We start from the raw sequence: 26302 nt of genomic DNA, 5'->3' as shown, positions 1-26302 counted from the left end.
CATCTCTGGAATTGTCATTCACTCTTTTTCATCCTCTAAATAACTTTCCAGCATACAAAAGGCCTTCCATGATTTCACCTCAGGACTATTCTTTCTCCCTCTTTTTCACTGTAATCCAGCCATTGGTCTTGCCCTTCCTGCCATACTTTAAGCATGTCCCTGCCTGTGTTCATACCTTAAAGCCTTTGTACTAGCTGTTCCCTCTGCATGGAAAGCTCTTCCCTCAGTTACTCTCACAAATTATTACTAAGCTTGATTCAAATTTCCATCTAAATGTTGCTCCCTTGGAGGGGTCCTGTCCTGGCCAATGTATCTCTAAAAGAAAGCAGTCACCATCATTCTTTAAACCTTTTAATCAGCTTTATTTTTCTTATCACTTATCATTGTCTGATATTCTACTATATGTTTGGTTTTTTGACTCTTATTAGAATATATGCTCAAGGGGACTTTATTTTCTGATCACTGATCCTCAATGAAAAAAAAAAAAAACAGGGCTTGGCACATTGTAGGAGTTTGATAAATATTTGTTGAGTGAATAGATGAATTTGTTATCAGTGGGAATAATGTGACAATATTATAATATCAATGCCGGTGAAATGAATCAAGAAGGAAATTAATTCAACATTTAAGCATTTAATGTTTGAGCAGAACAAGGATGGATACACTACACAGGATTAGAAATATAAGAAGTTTGTAGAGCTGAGAGGGACATTCAAGATCACCAAATCAAATCCTTTCTACTTAAATGTCCTTATTTGCATAACTTGGAATTATGAGTTTATCTCTCTGACTTTCTGTGTTGAGGCTAATTTATTGTAAGTTGATACTTTTTATTTCTTCTAAAGGAAATAAGTATTAAAATACTTCATTCCTGATAACATTAACATTTAAAAGCAAAGCAAGGATTCACAGAAGGGAAAAAGGAACAATCATTCTTAAGTCTAAAGAGTTTGAATAAAAATTAGTATTGTTAACCTAAGCACATTTTGGCATTTAATGAAAACATAAACAATGACATATATAATATGTGCAGAAAAATAGGCAAAGTGTCCCATGTGCAGTATGATTGTTAATAAAATTATGGAAATCTTCCCTTGATTAACACACCAACAAATTTCATGACTCTTTTGGTATTTCACACATACACACAAACAAAACAAGTCAAAAGAACTGTCTCTTTCCATAAACTTAACAATTCAAAGATAGGACCTTACAACCAAAAACTAGGTCTTTTGGTATTTTAAAAAACCATCATTTTAACACATAAATTGCTTACAGGCAGCAGGGTTTCTTCTGAAACACTAACCCATGGCAGCTGCATTTCATTTTTATTTGAAAAGACTGATCTGGTGTTTTTATAGCTCTCGATTAAGCTGTTTAAATAAAAAAAGTAAATGTTGAATGAGGAAACCACTGTAGTTAAGCTCTATGTAAACTAGTAATGGGCAAATCTCTCGTGGTTTGAAGATTCGGTTTGGATAAATACCTAAATCTATTCCAACCTCTTTAGCTGAAAAATTCCAGCTCCCACAATGTCCGTAGAGCTTTAGGTTTTCCACAGATCTGACATAGCTTTTCAGAAATACCCACACTCAATCCCTAGCCAATAGTAAAAGCAACTTTGGAGAAAAAAGTTAACAGAGTTTTTGAAACATAAAACGTCCTCAGTAATTGGCTTAATTTGAAAGATTTCTAACTCTCCAATTTCAAAACCAGTAAGACCATGGACAAGAAATTAGCCAAATCATCTTGGAGTTACCAAACTGTCAAACATTTCCCTTCACCTCTCCCTTGAATTAATTCTTTTTTTTTTCTTTGCAGTTTTTTGGCTGGGGCTGGGTTTGAATCTGCCACCTCTGGCATCTGGGGCCGGCGTCCTACTCCTTTGAGCCACAGGCTCCGCCCTGCATTAATTCTTATCCATCCTTCAAATCTCGGCTCAAGCATTACTTCCTCTGGAGAACAACTCTTGCTAACTGGGTTGTTGACTGGCATGTATTATAAATCTCTTTCATATCACCTGCCTTGGTTATTTATGCAGTTGTTGAATGCCTTCTCTTCCAACAGACTAAAACCTCCTCGAGGGTAAGCTTTATCTCATTTTAAGCTTACCACTGTATTCCAAGTACCTAGCACAATGCCTGGAACACAGAGAGTAAATCAATCAAAAAAAAAAAAAAACGTGTTCAATGGATGAATCCTCAAAAATATCAATTAGGTGCAAGAGTTAATACGACAGTTTTTGTTATAGAACATTTCAGAGTTGACATGAGAAAATAAAACAGGTTTTTTCTTTTTTTGTTTTGGAGACAGTCTCACTTTGTCGCCCTGGTTAGAGTGCAGTGGTGTCATAGCTCACAGAAACCTCAAACTCCTGGGCTCAAGCGATTCTCTTGTCTCCTCCCAAATAGCTAGGAGTACAGATAACTGCCACAAGACCCGGCTATTTTTAGAGACAGTCTCCCTCTTGCTCAGGCTGATCTTGAACTCCTGAGCTCAAGCAACCCACCTGCGTCAGCCTACTAGAGTAGAGAGTGCTAGGATTACAGGCATAAGCCATTGTGCCTGGCCTAAAAGAACTCTTTAAACTGTAAAACACTATATAAATACAAGTTGATATAACTGTATTACGAATCCTAACTATAGGGCAGTGAAGTGCATTATTGAAGGTTAAAATAAATACCATCTGCCCTATCAGATGCATACACACCTTTCTCATATTAGAAATAATTCTAACTTTAGTTCTTACTTGAATTAGCAGTTGGCAGGTGTCAAAGTGTCACTCCAGGCAAATACCATGTGCTGGCTGGAAGCAGGGAGAAGGAAGAGAAGAAGATTTCCCCGCCTTTCCGCAATTTACAACCCGCTAAACATTGTTCCAACTCCTTGGACCAGATTCTTGATTATTTGGAGTTTTATGTTTACCAACTCTTTCCTAGTAATAATTATCACTACTCTGAGACAAACAGGTCTACTAGATGTTCTCTCAACACACGTTTTGATCTTTATTGACTCTGACTCTTTGCTTTATTTGAACTATAACTCTCCCTGAAAACATCCCCTAAGTATTCAGTCAAAAGTGATCTTCCACTGCTGTGAACTACTGCTAAGACAATGTATGTGAACATTCAATGCAGAGTGATTTTTGCAGTGTATGTGAACATAATGCAGAGCTATGACACCACAGCACTCTACGCATGGTGACAAAGTGAGACTGTCTCCAATGTATGTATTATGTTTATCACATCTATATTGTCTTAAAATCATTCAAATACATTGTTGATTCTGTTTTCTTACTTACATATTTCTGAAATGAAAGTTCCATGTCTTTTTTTTTTCTTTTAGTTACAGACAGGGTCTTACTCTGTTGCGCAGGCTGGAGTGCAGTGGTACAATCACGGCTGACAGCAGCCTCTTGGGCTCAGGTAATCCTCCTGCCTCCTGAGTAGCTAAGACTACAGGTTTATACCACACCAGGCTTGTCTTATTTATTTTTTGTAGAGACAGGGTCTTGCTATGTTATTCAACTATGGTCTCAAACTCCTGGACTCATGCAATCCTCCTGCCTTGGCCTTCCTAAGTACTGGGATAACAGGCCTGAGCCACAGCACAGTGATCATTTTTGTATACCTAACAGTTGTGATGTTTTATACACAAGGCAAATTCAGCATTAAAAGAATGACAAAGTATGTGTGTGGGCAAAAGGGAGATGTAACAGAGCAGAAGGCAAACTCTGTGTCAATTATGCATTGATATCTGAATGCTTAGGCAGATATGTTAAGTGATATAACAGGTATATGCCCCATCACAGGGCATCTCACTGCCTATACCGATTATGTTTAACACACTCTGTGAATCACTGATCAAAACATAATACTAAAAAATACTGTTTATAAATTTTAAAAGACCTATAACATCTATGTTGAGTGTTCACGTCAAATCTTTTCCTTTTTTTTTTATGGTGAAAAGTTATATATTTAGAATTGGCCAGCTGGACTTGGTTTAGATGATCCCAATTTTGTTGGCAACATCCAAAGCATCATAATCAGGAGCCAGTCGAACATATGCCTTCTTCTCACCATCAGGCCTGATCAGGGTGTTGACCTTGGCCACATCAATGTCATAAAGCTTCTTCACAGCCTGTTTGATCTGGTGCTTGTTAGCTTTGACATCCACAATGAACACAAGTGTGTTGTTTTCTTCTATCTTCTTCATGGCAGACTCCGTGGTCAGGGGGAACTTGATCATGGCATAGTGGTCAAGCTTGTTTCTCCTGGGGGTGCTCTTCCGAGGATATTTGGGCTGCCTCCGGAGTCTCAGAGTCTTTGGCCGCCGGAAGATGGGTGATGTACGGATCTTCTTTTTTTTGTGGCTGTGGATGCCTTTTAGCACTGTCTTCTTGGCCTTCAATGCCTTTGCTTTGGCTTCCACTTTGGGAGGGGCAGGAGCTTCCTTCTTCGCTTTCTGCGCCATCTTGTGAAAAGAGACATCAAATCTTAAATTTAGAATTCTCCTTTAACTTAATCCTAGAATATCTGCATATTCCAATTTGGGTGAGTTCCTAGAATGTAAAATCATTTTTTTTTTGATATGTCACTGTTTTTTATTTTATTATTTTTATTAAATCATAAACACATATATCATGTATACATTAATGCATTTATAGAGTATGATGTGCTGATTTCATATAGAATTAGGAGCATTTACATCACGCTGGTTAATATATACCTCATCTCATTGACTTATTATCGTGTTAAAACATTTATAATCTATACTAATAGATCCGACATGTACCCTTGCAATATGATCCCACCATTCACCCTCCCTCAATCTGACCTCTCCCCTCCCCTGCCATCCCTCCCTCCTCCATACTTCGTCTTGGGCCAATAGTTGTGATCTATTCTTCATATGAAAGTGTGAGTGATTGTAAATTGGTTTCATAATAGTACTGAGTACATTGGATATTTTTTCTTCCATTCTTGAGATACTTTACTAAGTAGGATATGTTCCAGCTCCATCCATGTAAACATAAAAGAGGTAAAGTCTCCATCCTTTTTTAAGGCTGCATAATATTGCATAGTATACATATACCACAATTTATTAATCCATTCATGGGTTGATGGGCACTTAGTCTTCTTCCATGACTTGGCTATTATGAATTGAACCGCAATGAACAATCTGGTGCAGATATCTTTGTTATTAAGTGATTTTTGGTCTTTTGAATATACACCGAGTAGAGGAATTGCAGGATCAAATGGCAGGTCTACTTTTAGATCCCTGAGTATTCTCCATGTTTCTTTTCAAAAGGGACGTATTAGCTTGCACTCCCACCAGCAGTGCAGAAGTGTTCCCTTTTCTCCACATCCACGCCAACATCTGTAGTTTTGGGATTTTGTTATGTGAGCCACTCTTATGGGAGTTAGATGATATCTCAAAGTGGTTTTGATTTGCATTTCTCTGATGATTAAAGATGATGAATAATTTTTCATGTGTCTGTAGGCCACGGGCCTATCTTCTTCAGAGAAGCTTCTGTTCAAGTCCCTTGCCCACAATGAAATGGGATTACTTGTTCTTTTCCTATTAATAAGTTTGAGTTCTCTGTGGATTCTGATTATCAAAACTTTGTCAGAAGCATAACCTGCAAATATGCTCTCCTATTCTGAGGGATGTCTGTTTGCTTTACTTACTGTGTTCTTGGCAGTGCAGAAGCTTTTTAGTTTGATCAGATCCCAGTAATGTATTTTTGGTGTTGCTTCAATTGCCTGGGGGATCCTCCTCATGAAGTATTCTCCAATTTCTTTGAGTGTTTCTCCTGCACTCTCTCCAAGAATCTTTATAGTTTCATGTCTTAAGTTCATATCTTTTATCCAGTGAGAGTCAATTTTTGTTAATGGTGAAAGGTGTGGGTGCAGTTTCAGTCTTCTACAAGTCACCAGCAAATTTTCTCAGCACCATTTGTTCAATAGGGAATCTTTACCCCAATTTATATTTTTGATAGGCTTATCAAAGATCAAATGATGATAAGTGTCTGGGTTCATCTCTTGGTTCTCAATTCTGTTCCAGACATCTACCTCTCCATTTTCGTGCCAATACCATGCTGTTTTGATCACTAAATAGTATAGTTTGAAGTCTGGTAGCGTGATTCCTCCTGATTTGTTTTTATTTCTGAGTAATGTCTTAGCTATTCGAGGAGATTTTTCTGGTTCCATATAAACTAAGTACTACTTTACCCAGATCTTTAAAGTATGACAGTGGTACTTTGATAGGAATTGCATTAAATTTGTATATTGCTTTGGATAGTATGGACATTTTAACAATGTTGATTCCTCCGAGCCATGAGCTTGGTATGTTTTGCCATTTGTTAACATCTTCAGTTAGTTCTTTTCTCAGAGTTTCATAATTCTCTTTATAGAGATCTTTCACGTCCTTTGTTAGGTAAATTCCCAAATATTTCATCTTCTTTGGCACAACTGTAAAGGGAATAGAGTCCTTGACTGTTTTTTTGGCTTGACTATTATTAGTATATATAAAAGCTATTGATTTGTGAGTATTGATTTTGTATCCTGAGACACTACTGTATTCCTTGATCACTTCTAAGAGTTTTGTGATTGAGTCCCTGGGGTTTTCCAGGTAAAAAATCATATCACCTGCGAAGAGTGAAAGTTTGGTCTCCTCTGACCCTAATTGTATACCTTGATCACCTTCTCTTGCCTGATTGCAATGGCTAAGACTTCCATTACAATATTAAAAAGCAGTGGAGACAATGAGCAACCTTGCCTGGTTCCTGATCTGAGTGGAAATGTTTTCAGTTTTACTCCATTCCATATGATATTGGCTGTGGGTTTGCTGTAGATGGCCTCTATCGGTTTACTAAAAGTCCCTTCTATACCTACTTTCTTAAGTATTCTGATCATGAAAGGATGCTGGATATTTTCAAAAGCATTTTTTGCATCTATTGAGAGAATCATATGGTCTTTGCCTTTTAATTTGTTTATGGGATGTGTTATATTTATAGATTTACGTATATTGAACCAACCTCGAGACCCTGGGAGAAAACCCACTTGGTCATGGTGTATAATTGGTTTGATATGTTGCTGTATTCTCTTTGCTAGGATCTTATTGAATATTTATGCATCTATGTTCATTAAAGATATTGGTCTATAGTTTTCTTTTCCTGGTTTGGGGATCAGGGTGATATTTGCTTCATAGAATGTGTTGGAATTACTCTTTCTTTTTCAATGTTTTGGAAAAGGTTAAGTAACATAGATACTAGTTCCTCTTTAAAGGTTTGGTAGAATTCTGATGGGAAGCCAACTGGTCCTGGACTCTTCTTTTTTGGGAGATTTTGTATAGTTGACTGTATTTCAGTTCTTGATATAGGTCTGTTCAGCATTTCCAATTCTTTCTGATTAAGTCTAGGAAGTTGGCATGCTTCCAAGTATTGGTCAATTTCTTTCAGATTTTCATATTTCTGAGAATAAAGTTTTTTTTTAGTATTCATTAAGGACTTTTTGAATTTCTGAAGTGTCTGTTCTTATTTTGCCTTTGCCATTTCTGATTGATGACACTATGGACTTTAATTTTTTATTTTTGGTTAGGTTGGCCAATGGTTTATTAATTGTGTTGAATTTTTCAAAAAACCAACTTATTAATTCATTGATCTTTTGAATAAAATTTTAGTTATTTCTTTTCTTCTGCTGGGTTGGAAGTTGGAATGTTCTTCCTTTTCCAGTTGCTTAAGATGTTCCATTAAGTTATTGACTTCCTCTCTTTCTGTTCTCTTGAGGAAGGCTTGCAACACTAAAAATTTCCCTCTTAGGACTGCCTTTGCAGTATCCCACAGGTTCTGATTATTTGTCTTCATTATTGTTTTGTTCCAAAAATTTGGCAATTTCCTTCTTAATCTCATCTATTACCTAACTATCATTCATCATAAGATTATTTAGTTTCCAGCTCTTTGTATGATATGCAGATACCTGTTATTGGTGAGTTCAACTTTTATTGCATGATGATCTGAGAAAATACAAGGAATAATTTCTATACTTTTAACTTTGCTGAGGTTAGATTTGTGACCTAAGATGTGATCAATTTTGGAGGATGTTCCACGGGTTGATGAGAAGAATGTGTATTCAGTTTTGTTAGGATGAAATGTTCTGTAGATGTCTGTTAAATTCAATTGTTGTATGGTGATGTTTAAGTCCAAAATTTATTTTCTTAGTTCCTTATTGGAGGATCTATTAAACTCTGCCAAAGGGGTGTTAAAATCTTCAAGTATTATGTTGCTGGAAGATATTAAATTGCTCATGTCTGTTAGGGTCTTCCTTATAAATTGAGGAGCATTCTGGTTGGATGCATAAATGTTAATTGACATTTCATCATGTTGAGTGTTTCCTTTAACAAATATGAAGTGACCATCCTTGTCTTTCCTTACTTTGGTTGGTTTAAAGCCTAGTGTATCTGCAAATAAAATTGCCACCTCTGCTTTTTTCAGATTTCCATTTGCCTGGATTACAGATGTCCATCCCTTCACCCTGAGTCTATATTTATCCTTTAAGGTAAGATGACATTCTTGTATGCAGCAGATATCTGGCCTGAGTTTTTGTATCCAGTCAGTCAACCTGTGCCTGTTAAGAGGACAGTTTAAGCCATTCACATTAATTGAGAGTACTGATAAGCCTGGTACTATTTTGGATGTCAAGTTTTTCAAAAGTCCAGTTGACATTTTGAATCTTTTCATTACTGTGGAAATTGGGTTTTGGTCAAGAATTTCAGAGTGAGTTTACTTTGGTGGTAGAGCATTGTGCTGGTCATTATGGAGGATGGGTCTGAGGATATACTGAAGAGTTGGTTTGCTTATGGCAAATTTCTTCAACATGTGTATGTCAGTAAAGTATTTAACTTCTCCATCATAAATGAAGCTCAGTTTAGCTGGATGCTGGATACAGGATCCTGGGCTGAAAGTTGTTTTGTTTTAGGAGATTGAAGGTCAATGACCATCAATCATAGCCTACAAGGGGAAGAATATTAGAATGACTGTAGATCTGTCAGCTCAAACTTTTCAAGCCAGAAGAGGTTTGTCTGGCTGCTTGCAGGATTTTCTCCGTCATATTTACTTAGGTAAAGTTAATTACAATGTGTCTAGAAGACGCTTTATTTGGGATGAGTCGTGCTGGGGTTCTGAAACTGTCTGCTATCTGAATTTCAGTATCTCTCGCCATGCTTGGGAAATTCTCCTCGATTATCTCTTGGAATAGAGTATCTGTGTGTTTCAGACCATCCTCTTCTTCAGGATTCCTATGAGGTGAATGTTTGCAGTGGTCCCACACTTCTCTCAGGGAATGATCCATTTTTGCTCTCCACTTCTCTTCCTCTGAGCATTTGGGAGTGTTCAAAAGCTTAGTCTTCAATGTCAGAGATCCTTTCTTCTGCCTGCTCCATTCTGTTACTGAGGGATTCTACTGTATTTCTCAGATCTTTGAGGGCTGCAAGTTCTTGCCTCAATGTGTCAAAATCTTTGGTGATTTTGTCCTTGAATTCACTGAGTTCTTGAGAGAACTTGTGAATTGCTCCTTGAATTTCTAATTCCATCTTTACTTCCATTCTGTTAATCTTATTTGCAATCCAAATTCTGAATTTGATTTCTGACATCTCAGCCATTTGTTTAGGAATGAGATATTCTGTTGTGTCTCCTTTGTCATTCCTTGGGGGAGTTGATCTACCTTGATTATTCATGTTGCCAGAGTTTTTCTGCTGATTCCATCCCATGATTATTTTTCACCATAAGGCTAGAGAAGCTGGCAAGGTGAAATTGAATTGAGGGCTCCTGGAGTTGTAATTAACCAGCCCTTTACCAAAGAACTGGGACTGGTGATTGCAGCTTTTCCCTTAGAGGTTTACAAAGGTCCCATTCAGAACTACTGCCTGAAACTCTGGGCACTTGCTTGGTATGGTGGGGCTAGATGGCACTGACTGGTATTCAGCTAGTCTCTGTCCACTCCTAGTGAATCAGTGGCTTTGGGCTGAAATCTCACCTGTGGGATTATATAAGCAACTAAGACACCCTGCCCCCACCACAGGCGATAACTGGAAGGGGATAAATAATCCCACACTCCCACAACAACACAACCAGGGTACAACGTTGGTGTGTCCCCGGGTGATTGGCCCAGGTCAAGAGTTCCAAACCAATTGTCCTGGTCGACACAAACACCAATTAGGTAGGAGAGTTCAAAAGGTCTTCAGCATCTAGGCAGCGGGGGTCCACTGGCAGCTCAATTTGACTACAGTGGGAGGGAACGTGGAGCTGCCACCACTGTCAGGGGCAGTACTGCCATTGTCGGGGGTAGTGCTGCTGGTCTGGGGTACTGCTGTGTGCAGGTTGCAGGAGCCAGGTGGGAGCTGGAGGGTGGAGTCACTGGCCTCAGGGGGACTCAGGGGTCATAGGAACCAGGCAGGAGTCACTGGCCTGGGCTGCGGGTCACAGGAGCCAGATGGGAAGTCAGAGTGGGGAGTCGTTGGCCATGGGCTAAACATGTTGTAGGAGCTGGGTGGGAGTCAGTGGTCTTGGGCCATGGATTGCAGTGGCTGGGCAGGAGTTGCCAGCTGCAGGCCCTGGGTCTCAGGAGCCAGGTGGGGAACCAGAGGGCGGGGTCTCTGGCCACATGGGTCACAGGAGCTGGGTGGGACTCGGCTGGCTGTGAGTTGCTGGCTGTGGGCTGTGGGTAGCAGAGGCCAGGTGGGAGCCACCGGCTGTGAGCCACAGGTCACTGGTTGCAGGGGCCAGTCTGGCCGTGGGTCTTCTGAGCTGGGTGGGGAGCTGAGCCACCCACTGTGGGCTGCTGAGCTAGGGAACAGGTGGGCCGTGGTCCCTGGTGGTCAGTAGCCCGGGACCTGAGCTATGCTCTTTCCAATATGGGGCAGTCTGTCTCCCCATGTGACTCCCTGCCTCTATTAAAGTTATAGTTTCAGCGCAATTGTCCCATAGCTCATGAGGTGCCCTGCCCTAGTGAAAATCTGCCAAACACTCGGGATTTTGCAGGGGTAGTCTTCCAGACTGCCAGAAGATGGTGTAGGGGTGGACTGGGAGTTCAGGAAGGTAAGGAGAATATTAGATCAACTTTTGGCCCAGGCAAGAGACTGCCTGGCTTGCAGCAGTATTTCTCTGTGGAGGGAGTCCTGGCCCTCAGTCGTTCTCTCCACTTTGGTGAAACAAAAGGTCATCTGTTCTCTACTCACCTCAAGCCAGTCTCCTGGGGGCAGGGGGGGAGGACTCCTGTCCTCTTTGGGATGGGTTTTGTACCTGAAATTTGTTTCCTTGGAGTCCCAGCTTGTTACAGCAGGGGTAATGCAAACCTATTGATCCTCTCTCTCAGCTCAGCTCCCGATCTTCCACTTTATTGGGTTATTTCTGGCCATTATTTCTCCCTCTGGATGGGAGCCTCTGCTGAAAGCTGGCTTTAAGAAGGCCATCTTGCCTCCCTTGCCTCCCTGTAAAATCATTTTTAATGATTATCTAATACAGACATAATTAGTGAGGGGCTTTGTTTGTTTAAATAAAGACATTACATGGATTTGAAAGTCAATTAGAATTAGATGAGTTATGGGAGGACACAGCAAAATATTTTTTAACTATAATATTGAAATAAAATGTCAGTAGAGAATAAATCATATATTCATTCATTCTCCAGACATATTTGAGCCCTACTATGTACCATGCACTGGAGTATAAAAGATGATCACCACAAAACTAACACAGTAAATGTATTTCACACAGAGAGCTTACAAATCAATCAACAGGAATTGAAAGCTATTATCATCCACAAAGCTGCTACAACCACAGTGTCCCCTGCCTTGTTAACTCTTAATACGTGTACATTTATAACTAGGCCACACAATTAAACTTACTTAAACACCATCCTTTTATTCACGTATTTCTCATATTTGTGCTCTTAACTAAATGTTAAGGTCCTTTAGAGGCAAGAGAATATTTTATACTTCATTTTTATGCTTCTATCCCATGGCACATAGAACAGTGCTAGGGACTGCAGTAGCTACTTAAGAATTATATGCTGATTGATAAAAACATGGAAAGAAACTTATTTGTGAACGTAGGGAAGGTGTTGGTATACCAAGTTCTTAATTATTTGTGCTTCAGATATCTATTTCAAAACAAAGGATAATATACAAAGTCATTTCCATTTGGCTTTACAATGCATCTCCATACTTAACTTTTTATTTGGGTCTCTTAGTTGATTTGAGAACACATTTCCAACAAAATTATAAAGTTACAATGGTTAATTCTCAATTGTGCCTACAGCTGAAATGTTGTTTCACCTAATCGAAAAGATAGTAAAGAACACTGAAAATGTCGATTGCATTTTTAGCCTGTACTACACTCATTTAGCAATTAAATCATCATATATTGTTTGCTGCTATCTTCTGTCAGTTTTACCTCCCTGACTACATTCTTCCTTGAAGGCAAGAAATATACTTTAATCTTCTTTTATAGGTGTTACAGCATTTAGAATGTCATCTTTCACAGAGTATGCAAGAATCCTTAAATTTCATCTGCTGTCTCTTCCTCTTTTCTACCAATGTGGAAAAGGTAGGGATTTGTTTAACACCGAACATCTGGATACTCCTTGAATAATGAGGTGTTAGCATCCTGCTTCCTCCACAGGCTTTCATTATATTTTATAAACTGTACCTTTTCTCTACCAGTAAAAACAAGAAGCAAATTTAGACAGAACTTAAATTTAACAACAACAACAACAAAAGATAAAACGAAGTTGGACAAAAGGCCACTGCTATTTATAAAGAACATTTTCCTGAAGTAAATAAATTAGTGAGATTTAGGGCAGAAGGATAAATAAATGATATTTTTTATATGGTTATTCCATTTTACAAAGCATGTTAAAAGTCATTATTATACAAAGTTTCAAACTCATGATTCTGTAAAAGTCAGATATAAACTTAAAGACCATGAGACTTTACTTTTATATTGTACCAGTTCTATATTAGCTCACTGAATATTTTCTATGATGGAATACATTCTTCTATTAAAAATTAATTTTAGGTAAAAAAAGTCATTATTATACCTAATCTTAATAACAACATATATGAGGTAGACAAGCCAAATATTATAGTTTCGGTTTGACAAATGGGTAAACAGAGCATCTTTCCTAAGATCACAATAGAAGCATCTTTCCTAAGATCAACAATAGACCTAAGTCAAGGCTAGAGCTTAGGTCTATTGATACCGTCCATATATCGTTTCATTCACATGGTTTAAGAAAAATACTTGGGACAGCATCTATAGCTCAGTGGGTAGGGCACTGGCCACATACACCAAGGATGGCGGGTTTGAACCTGGCAGAACAAAAAAAAAAAAATAGCCAGGCTTTGTGGCGGGCGCCTGTAGTTCCAGCTACTTAGGAGGCTGAGGCAAGAGAATCACTTAAGCCTAAGAGTTTGAAGTTGCTGTGAGTTGTGACTCCACAGCACTTTACCCAGGACAACAGCTTGAGACTGTCTCAATTAAAAAAAAAAAGGAAAATACTTTGTGTTTGTAAAAACACTGAAGTTTGAAAGTACTGTTATATATAGGTTCTGAGTCAGGCTCGTGATAAAGGCACCTAGAGATCAGTAATTGAATAGAATTGCTGTGCATAAAGTTGACAACGCCTTAGCAGATAAGCAAAACCATTTACTAAATATTGCTTTTGATGAGGTAAAGAGGTTGTTACTGTCACCTCTCAGAACCATTATGAACGCAGTTACTCATGTCTTTTCTTGACTCAGACAACAGCAATTGGTGACTAGGTACTATTCTCCTTCTCACTGATGACCTTTGGAAAGCTTGTCTATAATTCCTTTTTTATTTTTCATTGATTTTCCATTTTCACTATTGGTGAGTCACTTAGCCTTAAACGAGTAACTGGGATGTAATCGTCTCAAGTTGATTATAGTTCTGAATGTACGTCTTGAGAGGTATGTATACACTCTGATCAACAGAATTCAATTGGATAATTTTCACTAATGTTAGTCATATATTTCTCTCCATTTCTAACTTCACCAATGAGTTGGGACAATGAAATAGGTTATTACCCTATCTTACCTTTGCAACACAAAAGAGAACATTAATACATGATTACTGAACATATTGACTTGCTTTCTTGCATTTTCTTTCAGTCTGCACCTTCTAAAGCTTCCTTTATCTTAAAGTTTAAAAACCAGAAGAAAAGATAAAGTTTAAAACTTTACCTTAATGTTTAAAACCAGAAGCAAACAACAGGGAACATTCACTTAAAATCTAAATTTATAATAGTTGCTATACTTTTCATAAGCTATATGTTATACAGATCCTAACTAGAAATAAGTGAACAGACTTCTATCATAGAAAAAGATACTAATATATTTTTCTACATTATGAAAATAGTACATGATTGAGATTTTGCTACAAGAATATATTACCTGAAAAATTATACCAACATCACTATTATTACCTAAACACTATGCATATTTAATATACTACATGTGCCCTTTATAATTGAAACCAGTTTTAGCAAATCTTAAAGCAAAAGGAAACAAATTCAGAGTCACTGCTGATATCTAATTTATGATTTTATCAATATCAAAATGGCTTTATCTGTCTCTATATTTATTAATAGAAATGCATATGTGCTATATGTTCTCTATTATATAGGCATATACAAAAATTATAATCATATTGAGTGATTAATGTTTTCAAGCTTCTTTTTTGTATTTTTCCACTCAATACGAATAAATCCCATGGAAAGGTTTTTACATCTCGTAAAACTTAGCTTCTCATGAGAATGATGAGAATTTGCCAGGTTGAGGGTACATTAACTCTTTCAGACAAATTAAGTCCCATTTTATGTTCTGAAAAAGATGATTTCCCAGATGAGTCTCCTGTGGCCTGAGTGGGTTTATGCACCCTTTAACTGAGCAATATATTCTCTTCTCACCATTAGCATCATGCACCAAATGTCTATCAATTCCCTGAACAAAGTTTGAAAAATGTAGCTCATCATCTATATAATTTCAGGCTGAATTTCAAACAAAGAAGACTCTTCAAAGAAAATTTTTGTGCTCACATATCCTCCAAATATATGCTCCATTCAGATAGTTTCTTAGAATGTGACTTCTATCTAAGAGTTTGTTAAGAAATAATTTTTTACAAAGACATTTTCACTGCCTGCATTTTAAATCAAACCATTGTAAAGGAGTATTTGAAACATGTTAGATCCTTTCTTTTGTCAAACTGAGGTTATGCCAGAGCAAGTTGAAACTTGCATGGGTGAATTGGAAAGGGGACTGTTGACTATGTTTCTTAGAAGTAAAATAATGGGCTCGGCGCCTGTGGCACAGTGATTATAGCACCAGTCACATACAACGAGGGTAGTGGGTTTGAATCCGGCCTGGGCCAGCTAAACAACAATGACGACTGCAACAAAAAATAGCCGAGCGTTGTAGCAGGCACCTGTAGTCCCAGCTATTTGGAAGGCTGAGGCAAGAGAATCACTTAAGCCCAAGAGTTTGAGGTTGTAGTGAGCTGTGATGCCACTGCACTCTACTGAGGACAACACAGTCAGACTCTGTCTCAAAAAAAAACAAAATGTGAAATAATGGACCATAACACAGTCTATCTCAAAACTTTTGTAGCAATTCAGGTAATATTAACCATTATTCAATGAACTCTAACCTATTTAAATAAACATTTGTTAAGCACTTAACTTTATATAAAGTATTTTGCTTGGCTTGTTGTACAGTACTCTAAGATGAAAAAAATTTGTATTTCAAAACAGTATATAACCTGGTGTGCAAAATAGACATGTCCATAAAATGAGTATAAGCAAATCAGCAAGTATAATAACCAAAGTATTAAAATATTATGAGAACACAGGGGACAGGCAAATTAATTTTGATTGATATGATTAGGAAAGGCTTTCTGGAGGAGACGGTATAAGTGAGCAGCTAATTTTTAAATTAGTTTACAATCCTTTCAAAAAAATTTCTTCCCATTTGAGAGAGATTGGAAAGGAAGCAATAAAACAGTTTCAAAGGGAACAAATGAGAAATTTATCTTAGATTTTTGAACCTGTCTGACCTCAGAGACAGCACAATACCATGGTTAGAGGCACAAGGCTTAATGTCCAAAAGACCAAATTTGAATCCTGACCTTCATTAACTGTACTTATTACCTACATGACCTCATGTCCATGGTTATACCTCTGCAGACTCACTTTTCTCATATTTAAAATGAGGTTAGTAATAGTACCTATCTCATAGGAGTCCTTCAGAGTGCACTCGAGAATCTGTATAGATAGATGTAGATAAATAGGCAGATACAGATAAGTACTCCTAGCACAGTGGCTGGTACATGACATTCACTAAACAGTGACAAAGACACTCTCTTTAATCAAATTTTAATCAGGTTCCTTTGAGTCCCATTTCTGACTAGTTCCCACCTTTGGGCTTTATCCTTAGCCCCAGCAGTCCAGTTTTAGAAAGAATCCTATTGGGTCAATTTAACAAAATCCTCTACTCTGGATATCTGATCAAATTCCTCGTTTTCTACCCTTGGTATCTGGTATCTGACCACTCTCCATATATTGTTAAATTGCTCATCTCTCATGCTCCACATCTTATTACCCTGGACTGTCTTCAGCAAGAAGCCTATCAGATTGGTTTAGCCAGAATCCCCCTTATACTTGATAATCTCCTTGTAGTCATTTTCCATCCATAGACCTCCACCCTGTTTCTTCACTATAAATTCCCACTTGCCCTTGTTGTGAACTAAAATAAAATCTTAAGCTCCTACCAGCTGACTGAATGGACATCCTCTTGGCCAAGGGGATACCCTAAAACTGAGTTGTTAGCCATGAGAAGGGAAGTCAGAAAGGCCTCATCATGCCCCCCTCCCTTCCTGTAGATATATTTTGTAACTCATGAACAGGCCTAAGCCTATGCAAAACAAACAACAAGCCCTCGATTTACATAACAAATCACTTGAGTCAGGTATATGACCAGTGGCTAGTCTCCGACTAACAGACTTCCTTATCTTAACTTAAAACATTCCAAGTCCATTTAGATAAAGCTTCATTTCTTTAACCAATTACAAATCAAAGAGTCTTTAAACCCACCTATAATCTGTAAGAACCCTCCACTCCCTTGAGATGTCCTACCTTTTCAGACCAAACCAATATAAGCCTTTCATGTATGGATTTACAAATTTACATGTCTCCCTGAAATGTAGAAAACCAAACTGTAAGCCAACCACAGAGACTCCACCTACTCAAGACTTCGTGGGTGTGGCCCCAGGCCATAGTCTTCAAATTTGGCTTAAATAAACCTCTTTAAATTATTTCACAAAATTTGCTTTCTTTTCTGTTGTTATTGTATTTGGAATGTTGCCCAGTTACATAATGAGGTCTCCTTTCCCCTATTGCAACAGTTCCTGAATAAAATCTGCCTTCACCATTGTAACTTCTGTCTGGCTCTGATTTTTTAAAATAACAATTGCTGTTATTACTATTTTATTACCATTTTTATTTTATTATTATCATAAATTATACCTTCTATTTCAAGTCAATGTACAAACAATTGAAATAAAAATCCCAATAGCATTGTGAAAAGTGTGTATTTCCAAGAATGCTAAAAATCATCTTGTTAAAAAAAGAAATATTTTCCCTACATGGTTTTCAAAAACGATCTTCTTCTCAATGTATGAATCATCTCCATTACTGACCATGCCCTCTTTTTATGTTTGTTTTTTAAATCCTGTAACCTCCCCTCCCTGAGCAGTTAACATAAATAAAAGATTTGCTTTGAACTCCTAATTTTCTGAGTTTGAGGCAAGCAATTAAAGGTAAGGTGAGAGTCAGAGGTGGTGAACTTCTTTCCAATCTAGTCTAAAGTTCTCATTTGTTCTTGCAGAACCAGAAAACAACCTGGATTACAATATTCATTTAAAAATAAAATCTTTGTTTTCTTGGCACAATAACTAAGAAAATGCCAGGAAGGCTATGTTAACCAGTGTGATGAAAATGTGTCAAACGGTCTATGAAACCGGTGTATGGTGCCCCATGATCACATTAATGTACACAGCTATGATTTAATAAAAAATAAATAAATAAATAAAATCTTTGTTTTGCTTTAGAGGATTATTTTTATTTTTGTTTTGTCCATTTCATATGACATTTATAATGTTTTATAAAGTGTAGATTATCGCCCCCCTCAAACCTGTTACTGGCATGTTTTTAAAGGTAATAAATGTTACTTGTGGTTGCATAATAACTGTGGATATTTTCATCTGTTTTAAAATTATTCTCTCAATAAATAGAAGTGGAATAAAAATTAACATAATGGTAGTGTAGCGAAGACCCCAAATCTGTTCTGAATTGTCTGAAAAGGACAATGTACTTCTCAGTAACTTGATTTGTAACCACTTCAAATGCCTTTCCTCATGCTACGAGGAAATCCCAGGTGTTGATAGTTAGTTGACAGGGTGTTAATGTCATTAACATTCTGTCAGCTTACTTGTCAATGAGTTAATGGTGCCCCTGCTGCTCAGTCACTTCTTGTCCTACAGTTGGGGAAATGATTTAACCAGCAGTCAATCAAAAAGCTAAGCTGATTTTGGGCCACAGACAGCCCTGCCATTGACAAAATCTCTGTGAGTAAATGTGGTAAGGAATTTGTCAACAGGATATAAGCAGTAAGGTCAACATTGTGATTAATGTGCTTTTTTAGACAGTTTAAGATGTTAAGAATGGGCTACAGCGCATATTTAAAAGTCTAAAAAGCTCCTTTTTAAGAATGGGTCTCTTTCCTGTCAAAAAAAGCAGAGAAGAATAACTAAAAGTGATGCTTTGATTTAAAAAAGAAAGTGTTGGGGCTCAGAACACAGTACCCCAAAGTATGGCACCTTGATATGCTGAATACTTAGAGCTAAAAGACACTGGGAAGGCCACAGAAGCAATAGGGTCTCTCTGGCCTTCTCTTGACCTCTTCCCTCCTGCCCTTTGTTCCCTAAAGCAATAGAAAGTAGAATCCCTCTCCCCCAAAGCACATCATAACGCTTAGGAAGGTCACTCTCTGAGCTTCACCATTCTCCACTGAAGACCTTCATGTGACAGGTGTCTTGCCCCATGATGGAGTGTGTCATACAGAGACACAGAAAAGAATCTGAATAGGCCTGACTGAGTTCCTCCCAGTTTATTACCATTAGATCATTCCCCTTTTTTTCCAGTCATGTTTCTCAACAACTATCCACTTCTTTTACCACACTTAGGTGGGGCTTACCTTGGGTCTTTGGGTCTTCATTTCTGAAGGCACCTGTGTGATGTAAAATGTTGGTTAAATAAACTTGTTATGCTTTTCTCTGGTTAATCTGTCTTTTGTTACAGGTGTGTCAGCTATGAGCCTTGCAAGAAGTGAGAAAAAAATAGTATTTTTTCTTTCCTACAAAACAAAATTTTTTTCACAGTCACAGAAAACAAAATTGCAATGTTACATATAATGCCAATGTCACATACAATGTCAAGTCAAAGAGAAGAAGCCCAAGATTAGTAAGGAGTTCTCTCACTCTCTCAAGTATAGGTTACTCTTCAAAGCATGAAAATTGGACATGATTCTGACCTCCACCCCACCAATATTTGCAATAGATGCCAAATACAGACACAGACTACAGAACTCTTGGTAATTTTAAAAGATAAAATGAGATAAACCCCAGAAATCAATAAGTTGAGAACTGAACCATTTCAAAAATTTTATGAGTTGGTAAAGTTATCCTAACATAACTCTAACCAATGCCATGACATAGGAATAACTGTGCTCAATTTTATCATCTGATATGAAAAATTCTATTTAATAAATACATTTTTAAAGCTCTCAAGTATGGAGGCGCCTATGGCTCAGTGAGTAGGGCACCAGCCCCATATACTGAGGATGGTGGGTTCAAACCCGGCCCCGGCCAAACTGCAACAAAAAAATAGCCGGGCGTTGTGGTGGGCGCCTGTAGTCCCAGCTATTTGGGAGGCTGAGGCAAGAGAATCACCTAAGCCCAAGAGCTGGAGGTTGCTGTGAGCTGTGACACCACAGCACTCTACTGAGGGTGACAAAGTGAGACTCTGTCTCTAAAAATAAATAAATAAATAATTAAATAAAAATGAAAATAAAACTCTCAAGTATGTAAAATTAGCCATTGTTTGACACAGTAAAGATTCAATAAATGAGTATGACTATATCATCATTTTTATTATTTACTAAAAACAAGTATAGGTTCTATTTCAATTCACTATATAAACAGTTGGATTAAAACCTTCCAATACTATGATTATGATGATCATATTGGCATAAATGCTAAGAACTTTGCTTTTGGAAAAAATCAGAATACCAGCATAAATTTCCCCACACATTTATCTAGATTTTTGGACACTGTGTATTTTAATCTATATAGTATCATTATATGCATTATAGATCATCCCCCTTAATTTTAGAACCTCCTGCCTGTAATTTATGAGACAATTTCTCCATTACTTCCAGTTTTGTTTTACTCTTTCCATTGATGGGGAGCAGGAAATGTACCCTTGATATCTTCGTCTGTTAATGCCACTATAACAAAATACCTTGATTGAGTAATTTATAAATAGGATTTTCTTTCTATAGTTCTGGAGGCTGGAAAGGGCAAGGCCAATGAGCTAGCAGATTTGGTGTCTGACAAGTACTTGTGCCTTCTTGCTATGTCCTCACGTGGACAGAAGAGGCAAAAGAACAAAAGAGGGCCAAGCTTTCTCCCTCAAACCCTCTCATGAAGGCACTAATCTCATCCATGAGGACAGACCCCTAATGGAGTAATCAACTCCTAAAGGTCCCACTTCTTAACACTGATATATTGGGATTAATTTCAACATGAATTTCGGAAGAGACATAGAAACTGGCATACTGAGCATTTTAAGTTGAAGAAAACTGAGCTAAACCATAGCAGGAGGAAGGTCTCTCTCACCTTCTCCAGCCTCCTCTCTTCTAAAGCAGATCATAGAAACTAGAGTTCCCCTTGCCCCTTCTTCCCTGAAGCAGGCCATAAAACCTGGGAAGGTAATCCTCTGGCCTTCTTTTTCTTTTCTTCTCTGAAGACCTTCATGTGACATGTTTCCTGACCTATACCTAGAGGGAAGCAGTGTCATATAGAGAGGCCAGAAGAACCTGAAAAAACAGGCATTGCTAAGTTCTCCCCAGTTTGTTACCATTAGATCACACCTTTTTGTCCTTCAATCATACTTCTATATGACTGTCCACAAAAATACACAGTTTTCCCCTGTTTCTTTGGTCTTCATTTATTACAAAAGTTCCCGTAAATACAAGGTCATGTAAAACTCGTATTCAATAAATTCGTAAGCTTTTCTCTTATTAATCTTTAATCATATGGTATCAACCATGAACCTTGTGACAAGCAAAGAAAGAAATCTTCTCTCCCCTATTCCAACTAATTTTTTCTGATTCAGAACAAGCAACCAAGTTCAGGTAGAGAAAGTGACAGAAGTGATAACTTTCTTCTTAATGCCACTGGCCTGGCCCACTCCAGGAGTTTTATTCTTTTGGGTTTTCTTTGGTCAATTTTCTTTGACATTTACTTTAAAAGCTGTGGATCCTCCTTCCTAAAACTGATGATACTTTACAGGTATGCTTTAAAAAGGTGATTCAATGGTACTGGAGTTCCTGAGATTTATATGAAGAAAACTTATAACTATAAGCACCTTTCTGAAGTGCTAAGTAAAAGGTGAGGAGAGTTCCATTGTCTCTAGCTAACACATATTTACTGGATGTCCATACTGTGTTAGGCGGTGGGCATTGTTATGGGCATATGGTAATTAACAAACCAAACGTGATCTCTGCTGTGGGAAAAGCAAGACAGAGAGTAAGCAAACATCAGACTGCTAGCAGCCTGAGGTCCAGTTTTCGATCTTGTGCACTGCTATATTTTGAGGGCCTGGCAATGCCTAGCATATTGTGTTTAATCAAAATTGTGAAAGAATGCAAGTGAACATAGGGTGGTATAAGTCACAGCCCTACCTGGAGACTGGTTGAAGATTCAACCTATATATTCAGTTTTTCTGAGCCATCAATGCCACTGCTGCTAACTATAGCACTGTTGCTGCTCCGAAAGCAGAGGCATGGGAATATTATTCAGTTTTGGAACTAACAGTCCTTACAGAAAGATTATTATTTAAGTAGGTAAGGTAACTTTCAAGGTAACACAAATACTGCCATATTTGTGTGCCTAGGTATTCGATTTACAGGGCCAGTGACCTGAAGCAAAGCAATTTATTGGCAGGGAATAGAAATATTGGAAAGATTATCCAGAACAAAGAATCCAGAACTAGAAATGGAATCCTAGTTCTAATTTAAAAACAGGATCGAACATCCCATAATAAAATATCCTTCTCTTTTTCAATTGCCTGAACGATAGAAAGATATTACCCAGGCACCAGAATTTGAGTAACATATATACACATGATGATTATGCATTTTGTTTCTCTCTTTCTAGAACATCAGAACTCTCAATGGGTAACCAAGGAGACATCCAAAGCAGGCACAATTTTATCACTGTAATGCATTAATTCAGAGTTACTCACCAATTCAACTCATTATTCTAACTTTCTCTCTGAAATGAATTGTTGTATATTTTATTTTATTTTTTTTTTAAATATGACATGCAAAGTAACAGACCCATACATTTTAATACAGTTTCCAATCCCCTGTGGACAAACAGTCACACTTTAGTGCCACTTAAACAAAGAATAACCATTCATCTGTAACATACAGATCCAGAAGGCTCTGGATTTTCATTTTAAAGTGGTTAATTACCTGCATAAAGAGAGAAATAACACAAGGAGTCCAAGCCAAGTTCATGAGGGTTTGAAATTACTTTTCTTTTTCTAAATGAGTAAGAAAGACTCAATAGTGCAAGCTGTTGTGTGGCCATCAGCCAACTGTAGAAGAAAACATTCAAAAGAACAAGGGGATCATGAATTAAATTGAAATATATGAGGCAAGAACCCAAATCAAAAGGTGAAAGAAAAAGATGGTGGCTTCCAGCCACAGGACAATATAACATATCTAATCAGCAATAAAGCGAAACCTTCACGTTAAGTATAGCACTATGGCTGGTTTTGCAACCCAACGTTATTTTTGAAGATTCCCTGACTCCAATCACTCTACAAACTTATGTTTCAAATATCCGTATTTATGAAAGTACTCAGAATCCCTCAAGGACCATACAAAACACAATATTAATTCATGACCCAAAACAGGAGAGTGAAAAAAATTTTACACAAATCTAAATTTCCATTCTTAAGTAATTCAAGTTCAGCACAGTAATTTCCAAGTTGGGCAGGAAAGAAAGCATATCAGAGTAGAAAAATGCAATGGGTGCATCTTAGAATGGGTACAGGCGAAACTTACTAAATGCAGAATACAAATATCTACATACAACAACTAAGAAAATGCCATGAAGTCTATGTTGAACAGTTTGATGAGAATATTTCAGATTGTATACGAAACCAGCACATTGTACCCCTTGATTGCACTAATGTACACAGCTATGATTTAACAATTAAAAAAAAATTAAAAAATGCAGAGAATAGACATCTTATCAATAAAGAGTCTTCTAATTCATAAGCTTGAAATATCCTTCCATGTATTTAAGTAATTAATTTAATTTACCTAAGCAATTGAGAAATTAATTTATTTTAGCAGTATTTCTGTACAGAGATTTTACATGCCTTTTGTCAAATTCAGTCTAAAGTATTGTATGTGTTTTGATAAAATTCAGTGAAGAAATAAAATGGAATCTATTTAGGAAATGGACTTGTATAAAGAAACTTCCCCCCCACCCCCCAAAAAGAAAAATGCAATGGGTTTAACCTTGAAACAAGGTGACTGCCACATAGTTGTTGAAGGAATTTACTTATTATCAGATAAAGATTTTACAGTTATTTATTCCCTCTAGAGATATAAAATGGTGAATCAATCTGCAGTTCAAGATATTTATTTAAACCCAGAGGAGGAGGATATGGCTTTAACTTTTGAAAACCAAAATAGAAATTAAAAAAAAAAATTAGCTGTAGTTTATCTTTAGACACCAGATTTAACATTAAACAATTCAAACTAAATGCTACTTCTCAAGTTCTCCTTTTTTATGTTTCTGTAATTTACATGAATATACTATATGTGAAATAGGGGTTTCAAAAATGTTTATTTAGCAAGAAATGCTTAATGTTACATAGATATCAATATAACAATTTATTTAAGTGTATCATCTATTGATTAATTCACCTTTCCATGCTTCCATGTATCCATTTATCCTTCACAGTTTTTTCAAACTACTGATATTAGTTATCCCCTGATTATCCTTGAAAATGCATGTGTATCCTTGGAAAAAAATTCAGTTAGAGAAGAATGTTCTTTTTATTCTTTTGTTTCTTTTTCTTTTCTTTTCTTTCTTTTTTGAGAAAGAATCTTGCTCGTTCATCTGGGCTAGAATGCTGTGGCCTCAGCCTCGCTCACAGGAACCTCAAACTTCATAGTTCAAATGATCCCTCTACCTTAGCCTCCTGAGTAGCTGGGACTACAGGTGTGTATCACCATGCCTGGATAATTTTTTCCATTTTTAGTAGAGTCGGGGTCTTGCTCTTGCTCAGTCTGGTCTTGAGCTCAAGAGATCCTCCCACCTTGGCCTCCCAGAGTGCTAGCAAAAATATTCTTTGTTTTGTTTAGGTATAATCAAGACTCATAACACTTACCTCACATATCTTGTGGGCTTTCAAATGAAATTCTTCATTGAGAAATGACATTTTTTTCTGATTGTTCTTTTGCTTACTCTAGCTTGAAACATCATGAAACAAAATTTATGCTATTACAAAAGTAACATATACACAAATTCACCCAGACAGTATAAACAGACTAGAGTGTCTAAACTAACCACATAATTAATAAACAGACAAACAAACACAAAACACTTAATTAGTAAAGGATATCGTCATCTTTTCCACAAACTTATCAAGTTGATTTTCTACATGGGTGAATTTCTTGATGTCACGTTCCAAATTAACAATATGTTGTTCCATTACTTCAAGGTTGCTCTTGAGAATTTGAGCTGAAACTAAAGAACAACGTGCAAAGCTTTTAGGATATTTTATCAGATGTACCATAAAACAACTAAAAGAAGACAGTATCATTTAAAGTCTTTTTTTTTTTAATGTGGAGAATAGTTACGTGAAGTCAATTCACATTTTTCTGAATTACTGTTCATAAAAATTATATTCTCCATGAAATAAATGAAAATGTGTACTATAATTTACCAAATCATCATACTTAATATGGGAATGTCACCATTTTACTCAGCCATTAGTTCAAATGAATTCTTTTCTATTTAAATTTATTGATGGAATTCCTAATATTTCATTCTTTAAAATCTAATTTGACGATTAAAGAGAAACTAAGGTTCAAAGAGATCTTATCTTACTAATGCATGTTCTTGGCTCTATAAATGATTTAAAGTTAAAATATATAAAATGATCAAAAATTTTTTCATTGAAACATCCTAACTTTATAAAGCAATATCTATGGTAAAAGTTCCCACCTTTAGTACTTTTCATGCACATAGAGATGTGAAAAATAACTGTTGATGCCCCAGCAAACACATGTGTGTGTACGTACCCACAAAGCTTCAGCATGTCCTCAAATATTATCATTAGTTGCTTTAATTACCCCTAACATTCTCTGAACTTTTCTTTTTCTCTAATTGACAACGAATCATTTTAGATATTATATTCAAACTGCTCCTATATACATGCATATTTTCAAGATCTCTCATGATGCCTTCTTTTATGGGGTACTTTTGTTTTTTTACAACTTGTAACTATTCTGCAGATGATTAATGCATGACTGGCAACTATTTATGAAGACAATTCTATCAATATCAACAGCGTTTGCCAGGATTCCAGTTGTAAAGACAAGGTAAGTGTTATAACTTCACAAATAGCCTGTGTCCTTGCTTTTTAAATCCAGGCCTCTGAATCACTGTTTTTTTCATTAAAGGAGCATGAAACACAAAGAAAAATACTTCTTTTTTTTTTTTTTAAATAAAATTTGTCTTATTCTGAGATACATTGGCATCACAATGAAAAATTCAAGAGACTGGCAAAATCAACCTCCTGGCAAATTTCAGCCAAGCAATTCTGATACAAATTCATCACATTGAGGACACACCTTTATAAAT

General features: G+C 36.9%; 2 protein-coding genes across 4 annotated transcripts in view; both read right to left on the bottom strand.

Moving 5' to 3' along the window:
• DIAPH2 (diaphanous related formin 2) overlaps nt 1–26302 on the bottom strand; it is a 1060116-nt gene that overhangs the window by 361787 nt on the left and 672027 nt on the right. For all 3 annotated transcript variants that reach the window (XM_053581174.1, XM_053581176.1, XM_053581177.1), the window contains one exon: nt 25059–25183. In XM_053581174.1, the coding sequence (XP_053437149.1) occupies nt 25059–25183 (125 nt within the window). The remainder of the gene's footprint in view (nt 1–25058; nt 25184–26302) is intronic.
• On the bottom strand, nt 3937–4478 carry LOC128578520 (60S ribosomal protein L23a-like). Its single transcript, XM_053581179.1, has one exon. The coding sequence runs from the start codon at nt 4471–4473 to the stop codon at nt 4003–4005; it is 471 nt and encodes a 156-aa protein (XP_053437154.1). The 5' UTR covers nt 4474–4478; the 3' UTR covers nt 3937–4002.

This window comes from Nycticebus coucang, chromosome X, assembly GCF_027406575.1.
Source record: "Nycticebus coucang isolate mNycCou1 chromosome X, mNycCou1.pri, whole genome shotgun sequence".
Classification (NCBI taxonomy): domain Eukaryota; kingdom Metazoa; phylum Chordata; class Mammalia; order Primates; family Lorisidae; genus Nycticebus; species Nycticebus coucang.
The sequence above is the reverse complement of the archived record's forward strand: the minus strand, read 5'-3'. Positions and strand labels throughout refer to the sequence as shown.